Source organism: Antedon bifida, chromosome 4 (assembly GCF_963402885.1).
Source record: "Antedon bifida chromosome 4, ecAntBifi1.1, whole genome shotgun sequence".
Taxonomy (NCBI): Eukaryota; Metazoa; Echinodermata; class Crinoidea; order Comatulida; family Antedonidae; genus Antedon; species Antedon bifida.
The window spans coordinates 29,750,459-29,771,439 of NC_136229.1; the positions used below are offsets into that span (position 1 = coordinate 29,750,459).

At 31.4% G+C, this 20,981-nt stretch overlaps 1 protein-coding gene across 1 annotated transcript in view; it reads right to left on the reverse strand.

Annotated features, from left to right (window-relative positions):
- The window catches only part of LOC144839326 (uncharacterized), a 63,483-nt gene that overhangs the window by 21,844 nt on the left and 20,658 nt on the right, over positions 1–20,981 (reverse strand). The window contains exons 39-77 of the mRNA XM_078694641.1: positions 20,352–20,609; positions 19,917–20,159; positions 19,519–19,761; positions 19,180–19,431; positions 18,527–18,784; positions 18,002–18,244; positions 17,321–17,560; positions 16,518–16,760; positions 15,712–15,957; positions 15,197–15,439; positions 14,823–15,062; positions 14,479–14,727; positions 13,927–14,184; positions 13,491–13,733; positions 13,095–13,337; positions 12,756–13,007; positions 12,103–12,360; positions 11,578–11,820; positions 10,942–11,181; positions 10,138–10,380; positions 9,391–9,636; positions 8,876–9,118; positions 8,499–8,741; positions 8,150–8,401; positions 7,522–7,779; positions 7,086–7,328; positions 6,690–6,932; positions 6,351–6,602; positions 5,701–5,958; positions 5,178–5,420; positions 4,522–4,761; positions 3,736–3,978; positions 3,106–3,351; positions 2,597–2,839; positions 2,206–2,448; positions 1,864–2,115; positions 977–1,234; positions 402–644; positions 72–314 (exon numbers count right to left, since the gene is read on the reverse strand). Coding sequence (XP_078550767.1) covers positions 72–314; positions 402–644; positions 977–1,234; positions 1,864–2,115; positions 2,206–2,448; positions 2,597–2,839; positions 3,106–3,351; positions 3,736–3,978; positions 4,522–4,761; positions 5,178–5,420; positions 5,701–5,958; positions 6,351–6,602; positions 6,690–6,932; positions 7,086–7,328; positions 7,522–7,779; positions 8,150–8,401; positions 8,499–8,741; positions 8,876–9,118; positions 9,391–9,636; positions 10,138–10,380; positions 10,942–11,181; positions 11,578–11,820; positions 12,103–12,360; positions 12,756–13,007; positions 13,095–13,337; positions 13,491–13,733; positions 13,927–14,184; positions 14,479–14,727; positions 14,823–15,062; positions 15,197–15,439; positions 15,712–15,957; positions 16,518–16,760; positions 17,321–17,560; positions 18,002–18,244; positions 18,527–18,784; positions 19,180–19,431; positions 19,519–19,761; positions 19,917–20,159; positions 20,352–20,609 — 9,630 coding nt within the window. The remainder of the gene's footprint in view (positions 1–71; positions 315–401; positions 645–976; positions 1,235–1,863; positions 2,116–2,205; positions 2,449–2,596; positions 2,840–3,105; positions 3,352–3,735; positions 3,979–4,521; positions 4,762–5,177; positions 5,421–5,700; positions 5,959–6,350; positions 6,603–6,689; positions 6,933–7,085; positions 7,329–7,521; positions 7,780–8,149; positions 8,402–8,498; positions 8,742–8,875; positions 9,119–9,390; positions 9,637–10,137; positions 10,381–10,941; positions 11,182–11,577; positions 11,821–12,102; positions 12,361–12,755; positions 13,008–13,094; positions 13,338–13,490; positions 13,734–13,926; positions 14,185–14,478; positions 14,728–14,822; positions 15,063–15,196; positions 15,440–15,711; positions 15,958–16,517; positions 16,761–17,320; positions 17,561–18,001; positions 18,245–18,526; positions 18,785–19,179; positions 19,432–19,518; positions 19,762–19,916; positions 20,160–20,351; positions 20,610–20,981) is intronic.

A 20,981-nucleotide genomic window follows, 5' to 3' on the forward strand; every position in this document is an offset into this window, starting at 1 on the left:
AAATAAAAAACATATCTTCATATTTTAGTATTTTTTTCATATATTTTCTTTATCGTATCAATTTTACTTACCGATTACAGTAACATTGAAAATACAAGTTTGCATATTATTTGATGCATCGGTTGACGTGTACATTACTAAAGTTGTTCCGATATTAAACAGAGTATATGGTTCATAGTTAGAGGTTAATGAAGGTTTTAAACCACTGTTGTCTGTTGTTTCTGGTATTGGCCAGGATACATTAGCTGTTGCTGAATTTAAATCGGTGTACACAGTCACATTGGACACACAGTCCAAAGTAGGAGACTCTGTATCTGTGTAAATAAAAACATGGTTAATTACATGCACTGTTTAAGGTAATTTTAAGTATATATGTTTGTTATACATTTAATAGTCCTTACCGATTACAGTAACATTAAATATACAGATGTCTTCGTTTCCATACGGATCACTTGCTGTGTAAGTCACCTGAGTTGTTGTTGCTGCAAAGCCATCACCAGGGCTATGTGTAGAGATTAAGGTAACATTGCCTGAATTATCTGTAGCATTTGGAGTCATCCAAGTAGCATTAGTGAATGGTAACATACTTGTAGTATTCAAAATAATGTCCATTGGACAACCAGCCATATATGGAGCTTCTTCGTCTGTTCATTAAGAATAACAGAAAAATGCAATTTGATAAAATACACTATTTTATCAAATCATTAGATTTTATATTTGTGCTAAAAAAAATTTATTAAAATAATTTATACTCAAGTTCAGCAATTCTCCAGATTTCTTTAACAGTTGAAAACGCAAACAGTGTACATTTCTTAAAATAAATCATCACTATTATGGGATATCTAGATTTAATTCAGATTTGGTTTGGGGTTATAAATGCAACAATATTAACTTTTAGAAATATTGCAGACATTAATAGGCAGATAGAACATAGGATAATCAGAAGAAATAATAGTTGTAATCATTTTGTATTCACCTCGCACAGTGACATAAAAGGTACAGCTAGCATTGTTTTCGAATGCATCAGTTGCTGTGTATTCAATTGTTGTTGTTCCAATAGGAAAGTTTTCACCAGATGGATTATAATTTAAACCTGATCCTGTTAGACTGAGATTATATAAAGATTCTGTGTTGTCTGTGTATTCAACATCCCATTGAATCCAAGCTGTTGGTTGTCCATTGTCTGTTGTCTTATTAAAGTCACTGAGACATGTTATATTTGGATTCTCATTATCTATAAGAGAAACAGAATTATTTTAAACAATTTCTTGCTTACTGGTACTCTATAAATAACAGAGTGGAAAGGAGATGTTAAATTAGATGGATTTATTAAACATAAAATATATAATAATTTTAGGAAATAAATATGCATGTAGATGAAAAAAAATGGCTATGTAAGAAAAAATAAGCTTGTTAATGAAAATGTATTATAGATAATGGATAATATGTATATAAAGAGGAAACTATGAAGAGAAAATATAAAAACAAAAATCAATGTGATAATATGTAAACAAATGAACAAAACTAACATTGTTAATATAATAATTTGTATAGTGTATTGAAATGAAAATGTTCAGAGAAAAATATATGTAAAGAGAACATATGTATGGAAATAAAAGTGGGATGAACCCACATAAGATAAAAAAAAATAACAGAGTGACAAGTTAATAATATTAATGTAATAATATTTTTAAGACAAGATTTTGTAAAATATATAGATACACCATTTTTTTACTGAACTTATAGGTGCATATTGAAAACAATTATTTGTTGTCTTTGTACTTTGATTTAACATTGTAGACTTTAATTGTAAAAGAAACATATTTGTGTGCAAGACAATCTTCACAATCATGATAAACTCACCATCGACCGTTACGGTGAAAAAGCAAGATACGTCATTTCCCGAAGGATCCTGTGCCATACAGCTTACATTTTGTTGTATTATTGGCCAAATAGCCTTAAACTGGTCACCTGATTCACTTGTACAATTATATGTAACGTTACCTGAATTATCAGTAACTGACACATTCCAATAAACAGTTGAATAATATTGTGACTCATCTGTATATGTCATAATGTTGCCACTAGGACAATCAAATACAGGATTTTCATTATCTGCAATAAAAAGTAAATACAAAATAAATACATACATATTAATTTTTGTATTTTTTCATGTATTTTCTTCATCATATCAAGTGTACTTACCAATTACAGTGACATTGAACATGCAAGTTTGCACATTTTCTGATGCATCTGTTGATGTGTACATTACTAGAGTTGTTCCAATATCAAACAGTGTATATGGTTCATAGTTAGAGGTTAATGTAGGTTTTAACCCACTGTTGTCTGTTGTTTCTGGTATTGGCCAAGATACATTAGCTGTTGCTGAATTGAAGTAGGTGTACACAGTCACATTGGAAACACAGTCCAAAGTAGGAGACTCTGAATCTGTTTAATAAATTGATAAAAGTACATTATCTAAAGTACATTTTGTAGTACAGTTTATCTTTCTCTTTATGAAAAGTATCTTTTTGAAAGGAAATACATTGAAATGTTTTATAGTAATTGTTTAAGACAAATTAAACGTTATTCTTACCAATTACAGTAACATTGAATGTACACATTGCTTCGTTTCCATACGGATCACTTGCTGTGTAAGTGACTTCAGTGGTTGTTGCTGCAAAGCCATCACCTGGCTTATGTGTAGAAACTAAGGTAACATTGCCTGAATTATCTGAAGCATTTGGACTCATCCAAGTAGCATTAGCATATGAAAGCATACTTGTAGTATTCAAAATAATGTCCGTTGGACATCCAGTTAGTACAGGATCTTCGTCATCTGAAAGAAATGAAATGACATGTGAAAAGGTTAAGTTGATGAACTTTTTTATAATATTATATTCTTAGGAAGATTATTACTTTACTATCAATCGTTTTATGTGAAGTTGCGCTGATGGTCCTGTAAACACGCACACACATCTGGTATAATGTGGTGGTTGTAATTACAAACATCAAAACGGTTACAGGATCTTCAAATGGGATATCCCGTTGGCTACAATATACTTCATCCCTATTTACAAAATATGTACACAGTAGCAGTATTACCTTTGACAATTATCACAAAAGTGCAGACACCAATGTTACCATCTTCATCTTCAGCTGTTATGTTAACAGAATGAGTTCCAACATAAAAACTATCCCCAGGATAATTCACTTGAGTAACTGTTAACATGCCAGAATTGTCCATAGGTTGAGGGTCATCCCATGACACGTTGGCATATGCAAAGCCTTCATCAGTGACAACTTCTATTGGAGAATTTGGACAGTTGGTAAACACAGGATTTTCCGTATCTATAGATTCAAAAGAAATCATTATTTAGTCCTCAGTGATGATGATGATGCCGTATAGGTAAACACAACTTAAGCTGGATTGATCTCACTGTAAAAAAGCTTGATAATCGGAAATAAAATATTAGGCTGTGTGATCCAACCTACACATATACGGTATCATGATATATAAACAATAGCAGATAGGGGAGTTACAATGAAAACCAAATTGCCTGTAAAATGTTATACCTTGCAATTCATACAATAATGAACATAAATATATCAATGAAAAAACAAACCCATACACCTCATGTATACATACATTCAAAACATTATATTTCACAAATCAAGGTTTAGTCTACACTACACGTTTTTGTAATGCAGTTGTACATTTTAAAAACCAAATACCTTCAACTGTTACTTCAAATACACAAGTTGTGTTTAGTCCGGCAGTATCAAATGTTGTGTATGTCACTGTAACTGTGCCAATTTCAAATGTATCACCAGGTCTGTGAGTAGATGTTACATTGTATACTCCGGCATTATCAGTAGCTGCTGGTTCTATCCATGTTACAGATCTATTAGCCATTCCAACTGGAACCATGACAATGATATTAGTAGGACATTCAATGTATTCAGGAGGCTCAGCATCTGAAAAAGTGTGCTGGATATTAATATTCGACAAATATAAACAAATATTATTAAGAGATAAGTTTGTAAGCGTTGCAGTAGAACATTACGATTATTTTTAAAAAGCTATTCTAAAGATCTGGTTGAAAGAAGTTGTTAAAATATATAGTCCAATGGACCAAAGCGAATCATGAAAGGTGTTGTTTCTATCTAGTCTATTGACAAAACAGGGCAACGACAAGTCCTGTGTAGCATATATCTGACCCAGAGTCAGAAGATCACAATAACAAGTCGAGCTTCATTCAACCATAATGTTTGAGGAATGTTAATGTCACTGGTGATATTCACTGGTCATGTCCAATAACATTACAGTAATGTTGGGTTTACAGGAGTAGGACTGTTTGGCAACATTTGAAAATATGTAGTAGTGTTACATCCAAGTATTAAAACAATTGGTATATCTCACTCAATATACTTTTTTACCTAGTTGTGGTTACCACCTAGACATTTGTAAGTAAACATTAAAATTGAAATTATTTAATAACCTGACCAAATCAATATTACCTATTACTGTGACATTAAATGTACACTCTGCTTCATTGCCCTCAGAGTCTTTTGCAACATATTTTACCTCTGTTACTGTGATATTAAATGTATCAAATGGTGGATAGTTGCTATTAAGTTCAATAACACCAACGTTATCATATACTGAAATGTTCCAATTTACTACAGCATACGGCAGTCTGGGATCTGTGTTTACGTCTATATTACTGGGACATGGATCAAATATCGGTATCTCAACATCTGAGGGAGAAACAGACATCAATAGTCAGCTTGTATTCATTGTTTAAGGAATAAGGAAATAATGAGGTTTCATCAGATTTTTGAAAAATATCAAATAGATTCTGTTACGGTATTATTATTTTTGGTAGATTTGTACACTAATAAATGAAATAAGTTCTTCTTCAATGACAACGTGGTCTATAGATAGTTATTCATTGAGCATAAGGACATTTCTTTACTAGATCTTTAAAAGAATTGTTTTTCTGCGCAGCCAAAGTCATTTTTCAAATCAATACAAATTAATGAGTTTAATTTTAGCAAAATGGCAGCAATAAAAAAATAAAATTTACGTTTCAGAATTATACATATTTATTAAATATGTGACTAACTTTGTAGTTATACATAAGAAAAACTATCTAAACGGTAATTAATCTTACCAACGATTTCAACAATAAATGTACAATTAACAGAGTTTCCATATGGATCCTCAGCAAAATAATAAACTGTTGTGTTGCCTGGATAGAAGCGATCACCAGAAACGTAATTTGACATGTTCACATGAACTATTCCAGAGTTGTCTGTAATGTCTGGTTCAACCCAATTGCCAATACCGTATGCTTCACCAATTAAAGTCACGTTTACAATGCCATCTGGACAATTCAGCATTGGCTTCTCAGTATCTACATGATGATGTAACAAACATTAGGTTAGTGAGTTAATTTTGCATTTCTATACTCAACAAACGTAAGACAATGTGTGGATAACAATTTACTATATTGAAATCAAAAGACAACATTGCATGTTATCTAAAATGATTTTTTGCCAACTTTCTGTATTTGTAAGTTTAGAAGTAGTCTTTGTTGGATTCAAATTTTGTACTGCGGGCGATTATGCAATAGAGCTTGGTGTGTAAAACATTATTTAAAATAATAATTAAAAGCAATACTAGTGTATTTTCACCTCGTATAAAGACAATAAATGTGCAGTTATCACTGTTTCCAAATACATCAGTTACTGTATATTCAAGTGTTGTTGTTCCAATAAGGAAGTTTTCACCAGATTGATTATAACTTGAACCTGATCCTGTTAGGCTGAGATCATATAGAGATTGTGTGTTGTCTGTGTATTCAACATCCCATTGAATCCAAGCTGTTGGTTGTCCATTATCTGTTGTCACATTGAAGTCACTTGGACATTCTATACTTGGGTTCTCATTATCTACAAAAAAAACCCAATAATTCCTGTTACTATAAAATGTTGAATATACATTTATTGAATGTTAAGTATGTATGTACTACTGAATTCGTTGGTACTCATTGTATGGTTTAATATTGACAATCTAATATTAAACTTATGAATTTTGGTCAATGTAAAATCCGACGGAATAGTATGTAAACATAATATGTTTGCATATAACCCATCTGGTTTTATAACATATTATGTTTATTACATTATTATGTTTATGCATTCAATTATTTATAATATTGATTTTTTTTGCAACATTAAAATCTGCTATTCTATATTTTATTTGAGATTTTACAAAATCATTTGTGTAAAAAAACCTTAAAAATGTAAAATAATATATCTATCAATAATCACAATATACTCACCCTCAATTGTTATTAAGAAAAAGCAAGATGCGTCATTTCCCGATGGATCCTGTGCCATGCAGCTTACAGTTTGTTGTATTATTGGCCAAATAGCATCAAACTGGTCACCTGATTCACTCTTACAATCATATGTAACGTTTCCTGAATTATCAGTAACTGATACATTCCAATAAACAGTTGAGTATGATTGGGACTCATCTGTATATGCCATAATATTGCCACTAGGGCAATCAAATACAGGATCTTCATTATCTGCAATAAAATAAATAAAATGAAAAACCTATCTTCAAATTTTAGCAAATTTTCATGTATTCTCTTTATCATATAAATTGTACTTACCAATTACAGTGACATTGAACATGCAAGTTTGCACATTATTTGATGCATCTGTTGATGTGTACATTACTAGAGTTGTTCCAATATTAAACAGTGTATATGGTTCATAGTTAGAGGTTAATGTAGGTTCTAAACCACTGTTGTCTTTTTTTTCTGGTATTGGCCAGGATACATTAGCTGTTGCTGAATTTAAATCGGTGTACACGGAAACATTGGACACGCAGTTCAAGGTAGGAGACTCGGCATCTGTTTATTAAATTGAAAAAATACATTATCTAAAGTACATTTTGAAATGCAGTTTATCTTTCCCTTTAAGTAATACTATTTTTAAAGAAACTTTGTAAATACATTAACATGTTTTATAGTAATTGTTTAATACAAATTAAACGTTAATCTTACCAATTACAGTAACATTGAATATACAGATGTCTTCGTTTCCATACGGATCAGTTGCTGTGTAAGTCACCTGAGTTGTTGTTGCTGCAAAGCCATCGCCAGGCTTATGTGTAGAGATTAAGGTAACATTGCCTGAATTATCTGTAGCATTTGGAGTCATCCAAGTAGCATTAGTGAATGGTAACATACTTGTAGTATTCAAAACAATGTTCATTGAACAGCTCGATATCACAGGGTCTTCTTCATCTGTTTAAAAAGCAAATTAATAATTCAACAATTAATAAGTAATTGCATAATGTTAAGACATTAAAACTGCAAGTAAGAAGGTCTGATGTTCGTGGGTTGTTTGCATTATTGGGCAAGATATTTTTTATAATCAATTCCATTTAAACATTAACTTTTTTACTGAAAATCATTAAAACCATCTAAAAAAACTCACCTCGTACAGTGACATAAAATGTACAGTTATCACTGTTTCCAAATGCATCAGTTACTGTATATTCAAGTGTTGTTGTTCCAATGGGGAAGTGTTTACCAGATTCATTATAACTTGAACCTGATCCTGTTAGGCTGAGATCATATAAATATTCTATGTTGTCTGTGTATTCAAGATCCCATTGAATCCAAGCTGTTGCTTGTCCATTGTTTGTTGTCACATTGAAGTCACTGGGACATGCTATATTTGGATTTTCATTATCTATAACAAAAAAAATTACAACTCTTTAATATTTAACTGTTGGATGTTTAAACCAACCAATTTATTATCCAACTGTTATTAATTTCACTGGTTTAATAAGACTAAGATTAAGTTTTACATTTCTTAAATGTTTTAAAAGATTCTTGTTTTTAATAATCTATTTGCCTAAGAGTCAAATCTAATGGAATGGTAGTACGTCAAATACAATAATATACTGTGTAACAGGATCATTTAGTTGCAATAATAATACAATAAACTAATGAAAATCAGTTATTTTGCTGTGGTGTTTTTGTGTACTGTAGACATAAGATTCAAAAATAAAAAACATATTTTAAAATAAATTAATATAATAAAACTTTTATAAACTCACCATCAACAGTTACAGAGAAAAAGCAAGATACGTCATTTCCCGATGGATCCTGTGCCATGCAGCTTACATTTTGTTGGATAATTGGCCAAACAGCCTTAAACTGGTCACCTGATTCACTCGTACAATCATATGTAACGTTACCTGAATTATCAGTAACTGATACATTCCAATAAACAGTTGAGTATGATTGGGAGTCATCTGTATATGCCATAATGTTGCCATTGGGGCAATCAAATACTGGATCTTCATTATCTTTAATAGATTAAAGAAATACCAAATTAGCAAGTTTAAAATGTTTTTATTTATATAGATTTTAGTTGTAATATTTATACCCATTAATCGTACTCACCAAATACAGTTACATTAAACATGCACGTTTTCACATTATTTGATGCATCTGTTGAAGTGTACATTACTAGAGTTATTCCAATATCAAACAGTGTATATGGTTCATAGTTAGAGGTTAATGTAGGTTCTAAACCACTGTTGTCTTTTGTTTCTGGTATTGGCCAGGATACATTAGCTGTTGCTGAATTTAAACCGGTGTACACAGTCACATTGGACACACAGTTCAAAGTAGGAGACTCGGCATCTGTTTAATAAATTGGAAAAGTACATTATCTAAAGTACATTTTGTAATACAGTTTATCTTTTAGTAAGTTAAAAAAGTTCTTAAAAGAAATGTTTTATAGTAATTGTTTAATAAAAATTAAACGTTATTCTTACCAATTACAGTAACATTGAATGTACAGATGTCTTTGTTTCCGTACGGATCAGTTGCTGTGTAAGTAACCTGAGTTGTTGTTGCTGCAAAGCCATCACCAGGCTTATGAGTAGAAACTAAGGTAACATTGCCTGAATTATCTGAAGCATTTGGACTCATCCAAGTAGCATTAGCATATGAAAGCATACTTTTAGTATTCAAAATAATGTCCATTGGACAGCCAGTTAGTACAGGATCTTCTTCATCTGAAAGAAAGGAAATGACATGTGAGAAGGTTAAGTTGGTCACTTTTCTTTTTTATAATATTATATTCTTAGGAAGATGTTACTTTACTCTCAGTCAATATGATGTGAGGTTACGCTGATGGTCCTGTCTCCATAAACCCACACAGATGTGGTATTTACCGTGATGGTGTTAATTGCAAACATTAGTACAGTTCAATTTATTCAAAGTAAATTATTTAGACTACAGTGTTTCACCCCTTATTTACGCAACATGTACACAGTAGCAGTATTACCTTTGACAGTTATCACAAAAGTGCAGATACCAATGTTACCATCTTCATCTTCAGCTGTTATGTTAACAGAATGAGTTCCAACATAAAAACTATCACCAGGATAATTCACTTGAGTAACTGTTAACATGCCAGAATTGTCCATAGGTTGGGGGTCATCCCATGACACGTTGGCATATGCAAAGCCTTCATCGGTGACAACTTCTATTGGAGAAGTTGGACAGTTGGTAAACACAGGATCTTCCGTATCTATAGATTCAAAAGAAATCATTACGTGACAATTATTTAGTCCTCAATGATGGTGATGATGATAGTGCAGATAAAAACCATTACAATGATGGTGATGATGATAGTGCAGATAAAAACCATTACAATGATGGTGATGGTGATAGTGCAGAAAAAAAAACCATTACAATGTTTAGAGGTTATCAAAAGCCGTCTAGGTAAACACAACTTAAGCTAGATTGATCTCACTTTAAAAAAGCTTGATAAATAATAATATAGGGCTGTGTGATCCAACCTACACATATACGGTATCATGATATATAAACAATAGCTGATGGGCCTGTAAAATGTTATACCTTGCAATACATACAATAATGAACATAAATATATCAATGAAAAAAAACAAACCCATACACCTCATGTATACATATATACATTCAAAGCATTATATTTCAGAAATCAAGGTTTAGTTGGACATGTCTGCACGTTTTTGTAATACAGTTGTACATTTTATAAACCAAATACCTTGAACTGTTACTTTAAATACACAAGTTGTGTTTAGTCCGGCAGTATCAAATGTTGTGTATGTCACTGTAACTGTGCCAATTTCAAATGTATCACCAGGTCTGTGAGTAGATGTTACATTGTATACTCCGGCATTATCAGTAGCTGCTGGTTCTTTCCATGTTACAGATCTATTGGCCATTCCAACAGGGACCATGACAATTATATTAGTAGGACATCCAATGTATTCAGGAGGCTCAGTATCTGATTTTTTTTCGACAAATATAAACAAATATTATTAAGAGATAAGATTAAAGTTTTTAAGCGTTGCAGTAGAACATTATGATTATTTTAAAAAAAGCTTTTGATTTAAAGAAGTTGTGAAAATATCTAGCCCATGAACAAAACAGAATCATGAGAGGTGTTCTGTCTATTTAGTCTATTGACAAAATAGAGCAATGACAAGTCTTGTGTAGCCTATGTCTGACCCAGAGTCAGAAAAACCAACATAATATGTCGGGTTTCATTTAACCATAATGTTTGAGAAACGTTGATTTCACTGGTGACTTTATGGAGATCATATGTTCAAAATGTGTTATTTTTACCTGGTCACGTCCAATAACATTACAGCATGTTGGGTTTACAGGTATCTGACTGTTTGAACATGTTGTAAAAATGTAGTAGTGTTACATCCAATTATTGAAACAATTGGTATATCTCAATGATTTTACTTTTTTTAGCTAGTTGTGGTTATGTACGACCACCTGAACATTTGTAGACATTACAATTTTAAATAATTTGATAACCTGACCAAATCATTCTTACCTGTTACTGTGACATTAAATGTACACTCTGCTTCATTGCCCTCAAAGTCTGTTGCAACATATTTTACCTCTGTAACGGTGATATTAAATGTATCAAATGGGACATAGTTGCTATCAAGTTCAATAACACCAACGTTATCATATACTGAAATATTCCAATTTACTACTGCATACGGCAGTCTGGGATCTGTGTTTACGTCTAAATTACTGGGACATGGATCAAATAGCGGTATCTCAGCATCTGAGGGAGAAACAGACATCAATAGTCAGCTTTTATTTAAGAAATAAGGAAATAATGAGGGTTCATTCTATTACGTTCTTATTCTTTTTGGTAGATTTGTAAACTAATAAATGAAATGTGTCCTTCTTTTATGACAACATGGTCTATAGTTAGTTATTTATTCCTAAACCTTCAAAATTCTTATCACTAACATAAGGACATTTCTTTACTACATCTTTAAAAGAATTGATTTTTCTGCGCAGCCAAAGCCATTTTAAAACCAATACAAATTAATTAGTTTAATTTGAGCAAAAAAAAATTATAATTAACGTTTCAGAATTATACATATTTATTAATCATGTGACTAACTTTGTAGTTATACATAAGACAAACTATCTAAACGGTAATTAATCTTACCAAAGATTGTAACAATAAATGTACAATTAACAGAGTTTCCATATGGATCCTCAGCAAAATAATAAACTGTTGTGTTGCCTGGGTAGAAGCGATCACCACAAACGTAATTTGACATGTTCACATGAATGATGCCAGAGTTGTCTGTAATGTCTGGTTCAACCCAATTGGCAATACCGTATGCTTCACCAATTAAAGTCACGTTTACAATGCCATCTGGACAATTCAGCATTGGCTTCTCAGTATCTACATGATGATGAAATAAACATTAGGTTAGTGAGTTAATTTTGAATTTCTATACTCAACAAACGTAAGACAATGTGTGGATAACAATTTACTATATTGAATTCAAAAGACAACATTGCATGTTCTAAAACGAGTTTTTGCTAACTTTCTGTATTTGTAGGTTTAGAAGCAGTCTTTGTTGGATTCAAATTCCCTACTGAGGACGATTATGCAATAGAGCTTGTGTAAAAATAAAAACATTATTTAAAATAATATTTAAAAGCAATGCTAGTGTATATTCACCTCGTATAAAGACAATAAATGTGCAGTTATCACTGTTTCCAAATACATCAGTTACTGTATATTCAAGTGTTGTTGTTCCAATAAGGAAGTTTTCACCAGATTCATTATAACTTGAACCTGATCCTGTTAGGCTAAGATCATATAGAGATTGTGTGTTGTCTGTGTATTCAACATCCCATTGAATCAAAGCTGTTGGTTGTCCATTATCTGTTGTCACATTGAAGTCACTTGGACATTCTATACTTGGGTTCTCATTATCTACAAATTAAAAAACCCAATAACTTCTGTTACTTTAAAATGTTGAATATACATTTATTGAATGTTAAGTATGTATGTATTACTGAATTATTTGGTACTCATTGTATGGTTTAATATTGACAATCTAGTATTAAACCTATGAATTTTGGTCAATGTAAAATCCGACGGAATTGTATGTAAACATAATATGTTTGCATATAATCCATCTGGTTTTATAACATATTATGTTTATTACATTATTATGTTTATGCATTCAATTATTTATAATATTGATTTTTTTTGCAACATTAAAATCTGCTATTCTATATTTTATTTGAGATTTTACAAAATCATTTGTGTAAAAAAACCTTAAAAATGTAAAATAATATATCTATCAATAATCACAATATACTCACCCTCAATTGTTATTAAGAAAAAGCAAGATGCGTCATTTCCCGATGGATCCTGTGCCATGCAGCTTACAGTTTGTTGTATTATTGGCCAAATAGCATCAAACTGGTCACCTGATTCACTCTTACAATCATATGTAACGTTTCCTGAATTATCAGTAACTGATACATTCCAATAAACAGTTGAGTATGATTGGGACTCATCTGTATATGCCATAATATTGCCACTAGGGCAATCAAATACAGGATCTTCATTATCTGCAATAAAATAAATAAAATGAAAAACCTATCTGCAAATTTTAGCAAATTTTCATGTATTCTCTTTATCATATAAATTGTACTTACCAATTACAGTGACATTGAACATGCAAGTTTGCACATTATTTGATGCATCTGTTGATGTGTACATTACTAGAGTTGTTCCAATATTAAACAGTGTATATGGTTCATAGTTAGAGGTTAATGTAGGTTCTAAACCACTGTTGTCTTTTTTTTCTGGTATTGGCCAGGATACATTAGCTGTTGCTGAATTTAAATCGGTGTACACGGAAACATTGGACACGCAGTTCAAGGTAGGAGACTCGGCATCTGTTTATTAAATTGAAAAAATACATTATCTAAAGTACATTTTGAAATGCAGTTTATCTTTCCCTTTAAGTAATACTATTTTTAAAGAAACTTTGTAAATACATTAACATGTTTTATAGTAATTGTTTAATACAAATTAAACGTTAATCTTACCAATTACAGTAACATTGAATATACAGATGTCTTCGTTTCCATACGGATCAGTTGCTGTGTAAGTCACCTGAGTTGTTGTTGCTGCAAAGCCATCGCCAGGCTTATGTGTAGAGATTAAGGTAACATTGCCTGAATTATCTGTAGCATTTGGAGTCATCCAAGTAGCATTAGTGAATGGTAACATACTTGTAGTATTCAAAACAATGTTCATTGAACAGCTCGATATCACAGGGTCTTCTTCATCTGTTTAAAAAGCAAATTAATAATTCAACAATTAATAAGTAATTGCATAATGTTAAGAAATTAAAACTGCAAGTAAGAAGGTCTGATGTTCGTGGGTTGTTTGCATTATTGGGCAAGATATTTTTTATAATCAATTCCATTCAAACATTAACTTTTTTACTGAAAATCATTAAAACCATCTAAAAAAACTCACCTCGTACAGTGACATAAAATGTACAGTTATCACTGTTTCCAAATGCATCAGTTACTGTATATTCAAGTGTTGTTGTTCCAATGGGGAAGTGTTTACCAGATTCATTATAACTTGAACCTGATCCTGTTAGGCTGAGATCATATAAATATTCTATGTTGTCTGTGTATTCAAGATCCCATTGAATCCAAGCTGTTGCTTGTCCATTGTCTGTTGTCTTGTTGAAGTCGCTGGGACATGTTATATTTGGATTCTCATTATCTATAAGAAAAACAGAATTATTGACAACACAAAGTGTTTAAAAATCAATTTATTGCTGACTGATACTTACATTATAAATAACAGAGTGACAAATTAATAATGTTAATGTAATAATATGTTTAAGATTTTGTAAAATCTATAGAACAATAATTAAATACACCATGATAACATAGGTTAATATTGAAAACAATTATTATTTTGTTGTCTTTGTATTTTGATGTAACATTGTAGACTTTAATTGTAAAAGAAACATGTTTGTGTGCAAGACAATCTTCACAATCATGATAAACTCACCATCGACCGTTACGGTGAAAAAGCAAGATGCGTCATTTCCCGAAGGATCCTGTGCCTTACAGCTTACATTTTGTTGTATAATTGGCCAAAAAGCATCAAACTGGTCACCAGATTCACTTGTACAATTATATGTAACATTACCTGAATTATCAGTAACTGACACATTCCAATACACTGTTGAATAATATTTTGACTCATCTGTATATGCCATAATGTTGTCAGGACAATCAAATACTGGATCTTCATTATCTATAATAAAATATCAAATACGACAAAGGAACTTTTAACTTTCTATATATTTTAGTATTTTTGTTAATGTATTTTGTCATATAAAGTTAACTTACCAATTACAGTTATATTAAATGTGCAAGTTTCTTTATTATTTGATGCATCTGTTGAAGTGTACATTACTAGAGTTATTCCAATATCAAACAGTGTGTTTGGTTCATAGTTAGAGGTTAGTGTAGCTAAACCACTGTTGTCTGTTGTTTCTGGTATTGGCCAAGATGCATTAGCTGTTGCTGAATTTAAATCGGTGTACACAGTCACATTGGACACACAGTTCAAAGTAGGAGACTCGGCATCTGTTTAATAAATTGGAAAAGTACATTATCTAAAGTACATTTTGTAATACAGTTTATCTTTTAGTAAGTAAAAAAAGTTCTTAAAAGAAATGTTTTATAGTAATTGTTTAATACAAATTAAACGTTATTCTTACCAATTACAGTAACATTGAATGTACATATGTCTTCGTTTCCATACGGATCAGTTGCTGTGTAAGTAACTTGAGTTGTTGTTGCTGCAAAGCCATCACCAGGCTTATGAGTAGAAACTAAGGTAACATTGCCTGAATTATCTGAAGCATTTGGACTCATCCAAGTAGCATTAGCATATGAAAGCATACTTGTAGTATTCAAAATAATGTCCATTGGACAGCCAGTTAGTACAGGATCTTCTTCATCTGAAAGAAAGGAAATGACATGTGAGAAGGTTAAGTTGGTCACTTTTCTTTTTTATAATATTATATTCTTAGGAAGATGTTACTTTACTCTCAGTCAATATGATGTGAGGTTACGCTGATGGTCCTGTCTCCATAAACCCACACAGATGTGGTATTTACCGTGATGGTGTTAATTGCAAACATTAGTACAGTTCAATTTATTCAAAGTAAATTATTTAGACTACAGTGCTTCACCCCTTATTTACGCAACATGTACACAGTAGCAGTATTACCTTTGACAGTTATCACAAAAGTGCAGATACCAATGTTACCATCTTCATCTTCAGCTGTTATGTTAACAGAATGAGTTCCAACATAAAAACTATCACCAGGATAATTCACTTGAGTAACTGTTAACATGCCAGAATTGTCCATAGGTTGGGGGTCATCCCATGACACGTTGGCATATGCAAAGCCTTCATCGGTGACAACTTCTATTGGAGAAGTTGGACAGTTGGTAAACACAGGATCTTCCGTATCTATAGATTCAAAAGAAATCATTACGTGACAATTATTTAGTCCTCAATGATGGTGATGATGATAGTGCAGATAAAAACCATTACAATGATGGTGATGATGATAGTGCAGATAAAAACCATTACAATGATGGTGATGATGATAGTGCAGATAAAAACCATTACAATGATGGTGATGGTGATAGTGCAGAAAAAAAACCATTACAATGTTTAGAGGTTATCAAAAGCCGTCTAGGTAAACACAACTTAAGCTAGATTGATCTCACTTTAAAAAAGCTTGATAAATAATAATTATAGGGCTGTGTGATCCAACCTACACATATACGGTATCATGATATATAAACAATAGCTGATAGGGGAGTTACAATGAAAATCAAATTGCCTGTAAAATGTTATACCTTGCAATACATACAATAATGAACATAAATATATCAATGAAAAAAAAACAAACCCATACACCTCATGTATACATATATACATTCAAAGCATTATATTTCAGAAATCGAGGTTTAGTTGGACATGTCTGCACGTTTTTGTTGTTGTACATTTTATAAACCAAATACCTTGAACTGTTACTTTAAATACACAAGTTGTGTTTAGTCCGGCAGTATCAAATGTTGTGTATGTCACTGTAACTGTGCCAATTTCAAATGTATCACCAGGTCTGTGAGTAGATGTTACATTGTATACTCCGGCATTATCAGTAGCTTCTGGTTCTATCCATGTTACAGATCTATTGGCCATTCCAACAGGAACCATGACAATTATATTAGTAGGACATCCAATGTATTCAGGAGGCTCAGTATCTGATTTTTTTCGACAAATATAAACAAATATTATTAAGAGATAAGATTAAAGTTTTTAAGCGTTGCAGTAGAACATTACGATTATTTTAAAAAAAGCTTTTGATTTAAAGAAGTTGTGAAAATATCTAGCCCATGAACAAAACAGAATCATGAGAGGTGTTCTGTCTATTTAGTCTATTGACAAAATAGAGCAATGACAAGTCTTGTGTAGCCTATGTCTGACCCAGAGTCAAAAAAACCAACATAATATGTCGGGTTTCATTTAACCATAATGTTTGAGAAACGTTGATTTCACTGGTGACTTTATGGAGATCATATGTTCAAAATGAGTTATTTTTACCTGGTCACGTCCAATAACATTACAGCATGTTGGGTTTACAGGTATCTGACTGTTTGAACATGTTGTAAAAATGTAGTAGTGTTGCATCCAATTATTGAAACAATTGGTATATCTCAATGATTTTACTTTTTTTAGCTAGTTGTGGTTATGTACGACCACCTGAACATTTGTAGACATTACAATTTTAAATAATTTGATAACCTGACCAAATCATTCTTACCTGTTACTGTGACATTAAATGTACACTCTGCTTCATTGCCCTCAAAGTCTGTTGCAACATATTTTACCTCTGTAACGGTGATATTAAATGTATCAAATGGGACATAGTGGCTAGCAAGTTCAATAACACCAACGTTATCATATACTGAAATATTCCAATTTACTACTGCATACGGCAGTCTGGGATCTGTGTTTACCTCTAAATTACTGGGACATCGATCAAATATCGGTATCTCAGCATCTGAGGGAGAAACAGACATCAATAGTCAGCTTTTATTTAAGAAATAAGGAAATAATGAGGTTTCATCAGATTTTTGAAAAATACCAAATAGATTTTTAAAAAAATTAAATTCTATTACGTTCTTATTTTTTTTGGTAGGTTTGTAAACTAATAAATGAAATGTGTCCTTCTTTTATGACAACGTGGTCTATAGTTAGTTATTTATTCCTAAACCTTCAAAATTCTTATTACTAAGCATAAGGACATTTCTTTACTACATCTTTAAAAGAATTGATTTTTCTGCGCAGCCAAAGCCATTTTAAAACCAATACAAATTAATTAGTTTAATTTGAGCAAAAAAAAATTATAATTAACGTTTCAGAATTATACATATTTATTAATCATGTGACTAACTTTGTAGTTATACATAAGACAAACTATCTAAACGGTAATTAATCTTACCAAAGATTGTAACAATAAATGTACAATTAACAGAGTTTCCATATGGATCCTCAGCAAAATAATAAACTGTTGTGTTGCCTGGGTAGAAGCGATCACCAGAAACGTAATTTGACATGTTCACATGAATGATGTCAGAGTTGTCTGTAATGTCTGGTTCAACCCAATTGGCAATACCGTATGCTTCACCAATTAAAGTCACGTTTACAATGCCATCTGGACAATTCAGCATTGGCTTCTCAGTATCTACATGATGATGAAATAAACATTAGGTTAGTGAGTTAATTTTGAATTTCTATACTCAACAAACGTAAGACAATGTGTGGATAACAATTTACTATATTGAATTCAAAAGACAACATTGCATGTTCTAAAACGAGTTTTTGCTAACTTTCTGTATTTGTAGGTTTAGAAGCAGTCTTTGTTGGATTCAAATTCCGTACTGAGGACGATTATGCAATAGAGCTTGTGTAAAAATAAAAACATTATTTAAAATAATATTTAAAAGCAATGCTAGTGTATATTCACCTCGTATAAAGACAATAAATGTGCAGTTATCACTGTTTCCAAATACATCAGTTACTGTATATTCAAGTGTTGTTGTTCCAATAAGGAAGTTTTCACCAGATTCATTATAACTTGAACCTGATCCTGTTAGGCTAAGATCATATAGAGATTGTGTGTTGTCTGTGTATTCAACATCCCATTGAATCAAAGCTGTTGGTTGTCCATTATCTGTTGTCACATTGAAGTCACTTGGACATTCTATACTTGGGTTCTCATTATCTACAAATTAAAAAACCCAATAACTTCTGTTACTTTAAAATGTTGAATATACATTTATTGAATGTTAAGTATGTATGTATTACTGAATTCGTTGGTACTCATTGTATGGTTTAATATTGACAATCTAGTATTAAACCTATGAATTTTGGTCAATGTAAAATCCGATGGAATTGTATGTAAACATAATATGTTTGCATATAATCCATCTGGTTTTATAACATATTATGTTTATTACATTTTTATGTTTATGCATTCAATTATTTATAATATTGATTTTTTGGCAAAATTAAAATCTGCTATTCTATACTTGATTTGAGATTTTACAAAATCATTTGTGTAAAAAAAATCTTAAAAATGTAAAATAATATATCTATCAATAATCACAATATACTCACCCTCAATTGTTATTAAGAAAAAGCAAGATGCGTCATTTCCCGATGGATCCTGTGCCATGCAGCTTACAGTTTGTTGTATTATTGGCCAAATAGCATCAAACTGGTCACCTGATTCACTCTTACAATCATATGTAACGTTTCCTGAATTATCAGTAACTGATACATTCCAATAAACAGTTGAGTATGATTGGGACTCATCTGTATATGCCATAATATTGCCACTAGGGCAATCAAATACAGGATCTTCATTATCTGCAATAAAATAAATAAAATGAAAAACCTATCTGCAAATTTTAGCAAATTTTCATGTATTCTCTTTATCATATAAATTGTACTTACCAATTACAGTGACATTGAACATGCAAGTTTGCACATTATTTGATGCATCTGTTGATGTGTACATTACTAGCGTTGTTCCAATATTAAACAGTGTATATGGTTCATAGTTAGAGGTTAATGTAGGTTCTAAACCACTGTTGTCTTTTTTTTCTGGTATTGGCCAGGATACATTAGCTGTTGCTGAATTTAAATCGGTGTACACGGAAACATTGGACACGCAGTTCAAGGTAGGAGACTCGGCATCTGTTTATTAAATTGAAAAAAATACATTATCTAAGGTACATTTTGAAATGCAGTTTATCTTTCTCTTTAAGTAATACTATTTTTTAAAGAAACTTTGTAAATACATTAACATGTTTTATAGTAATTGTTTAATACAAATTAAACTTTAATCTTACCAATTACAGTAACATTGAATATACAGATGTCTTCGTTTCCATACGGATCAGTTGCTGTGTAAGTCACCTGAGTTGTTGTTGCTGCAAAGCCATCACCAGGGCTATGCGTAGAGATTAAGGAAACATTGCCTGAATTATCTGTAGCATTTGGAGTCACCCAAGTAGCATTAGTGAATGGTAACATACTTGTAGTATTCAAAACAATGTTCATTGAACAGCTCGATATCACAGGGTCTTCTTCATCTGTTTAAAAAGCAAATTAATAATTCAACAATTAATAAGTAATTGCATAATGTTAAGAAATTAAAACTGCAAGTAAGACGGTATGATGTTCGTGGGTTGTTTGCATTATTGGAAAGATATTTTTTATAATTAATTCCATTCAAACATTAACTTTTTTACTGAAAATCATTAAAACCATCTAAAAAAACTCACCCCGTACAGTGACATAAAATGTACAGTTATCACTGTTTCCAAATGCATCAGTTACTGTATATTCAAGTATTGTTGTTCCAATGGGGAAGTGTTCACCAGATTGATTATAACTTGAACCTGATCCTGTTAGGCTGAGATCATATAAATATTCTATGTTGTCTGTGTATTCAAGATCCCATTGAATCCAAGCTGTTGCTTGTCCATTGTCTGTTGTCACATTGAAGTCACTGGGACATGCTATATTTGGATTTTCATTATCTATAAAAAAAAAAATTACAACTCTTTAATATTTAACTGTTGGATGTTTAAACCAACCAATGTATTATCCAACTGTTTGATATTAATTTCACTGGTTTAATAAGACTAAGAGTAAGTTTTACATTTCTTAAATGTTTTAAAAGATTCTTGTTTTTAATAATTTGTTTGCCTAATAGTCTAATCTAATGGAATGGTAGTACGTCAAATGCAATAATATACTGTGTAACAGGATCATTTAGTTGCAATAATAATACAATAAACTAATGAAAATCAGTTATTTTGCTGTGGTGTTTTTGTGTACTGTAGACATAAGATTCAAAAATAAAAAACATTTTTTACACAAAAATTAATATAATAAAACTTTTATAAACT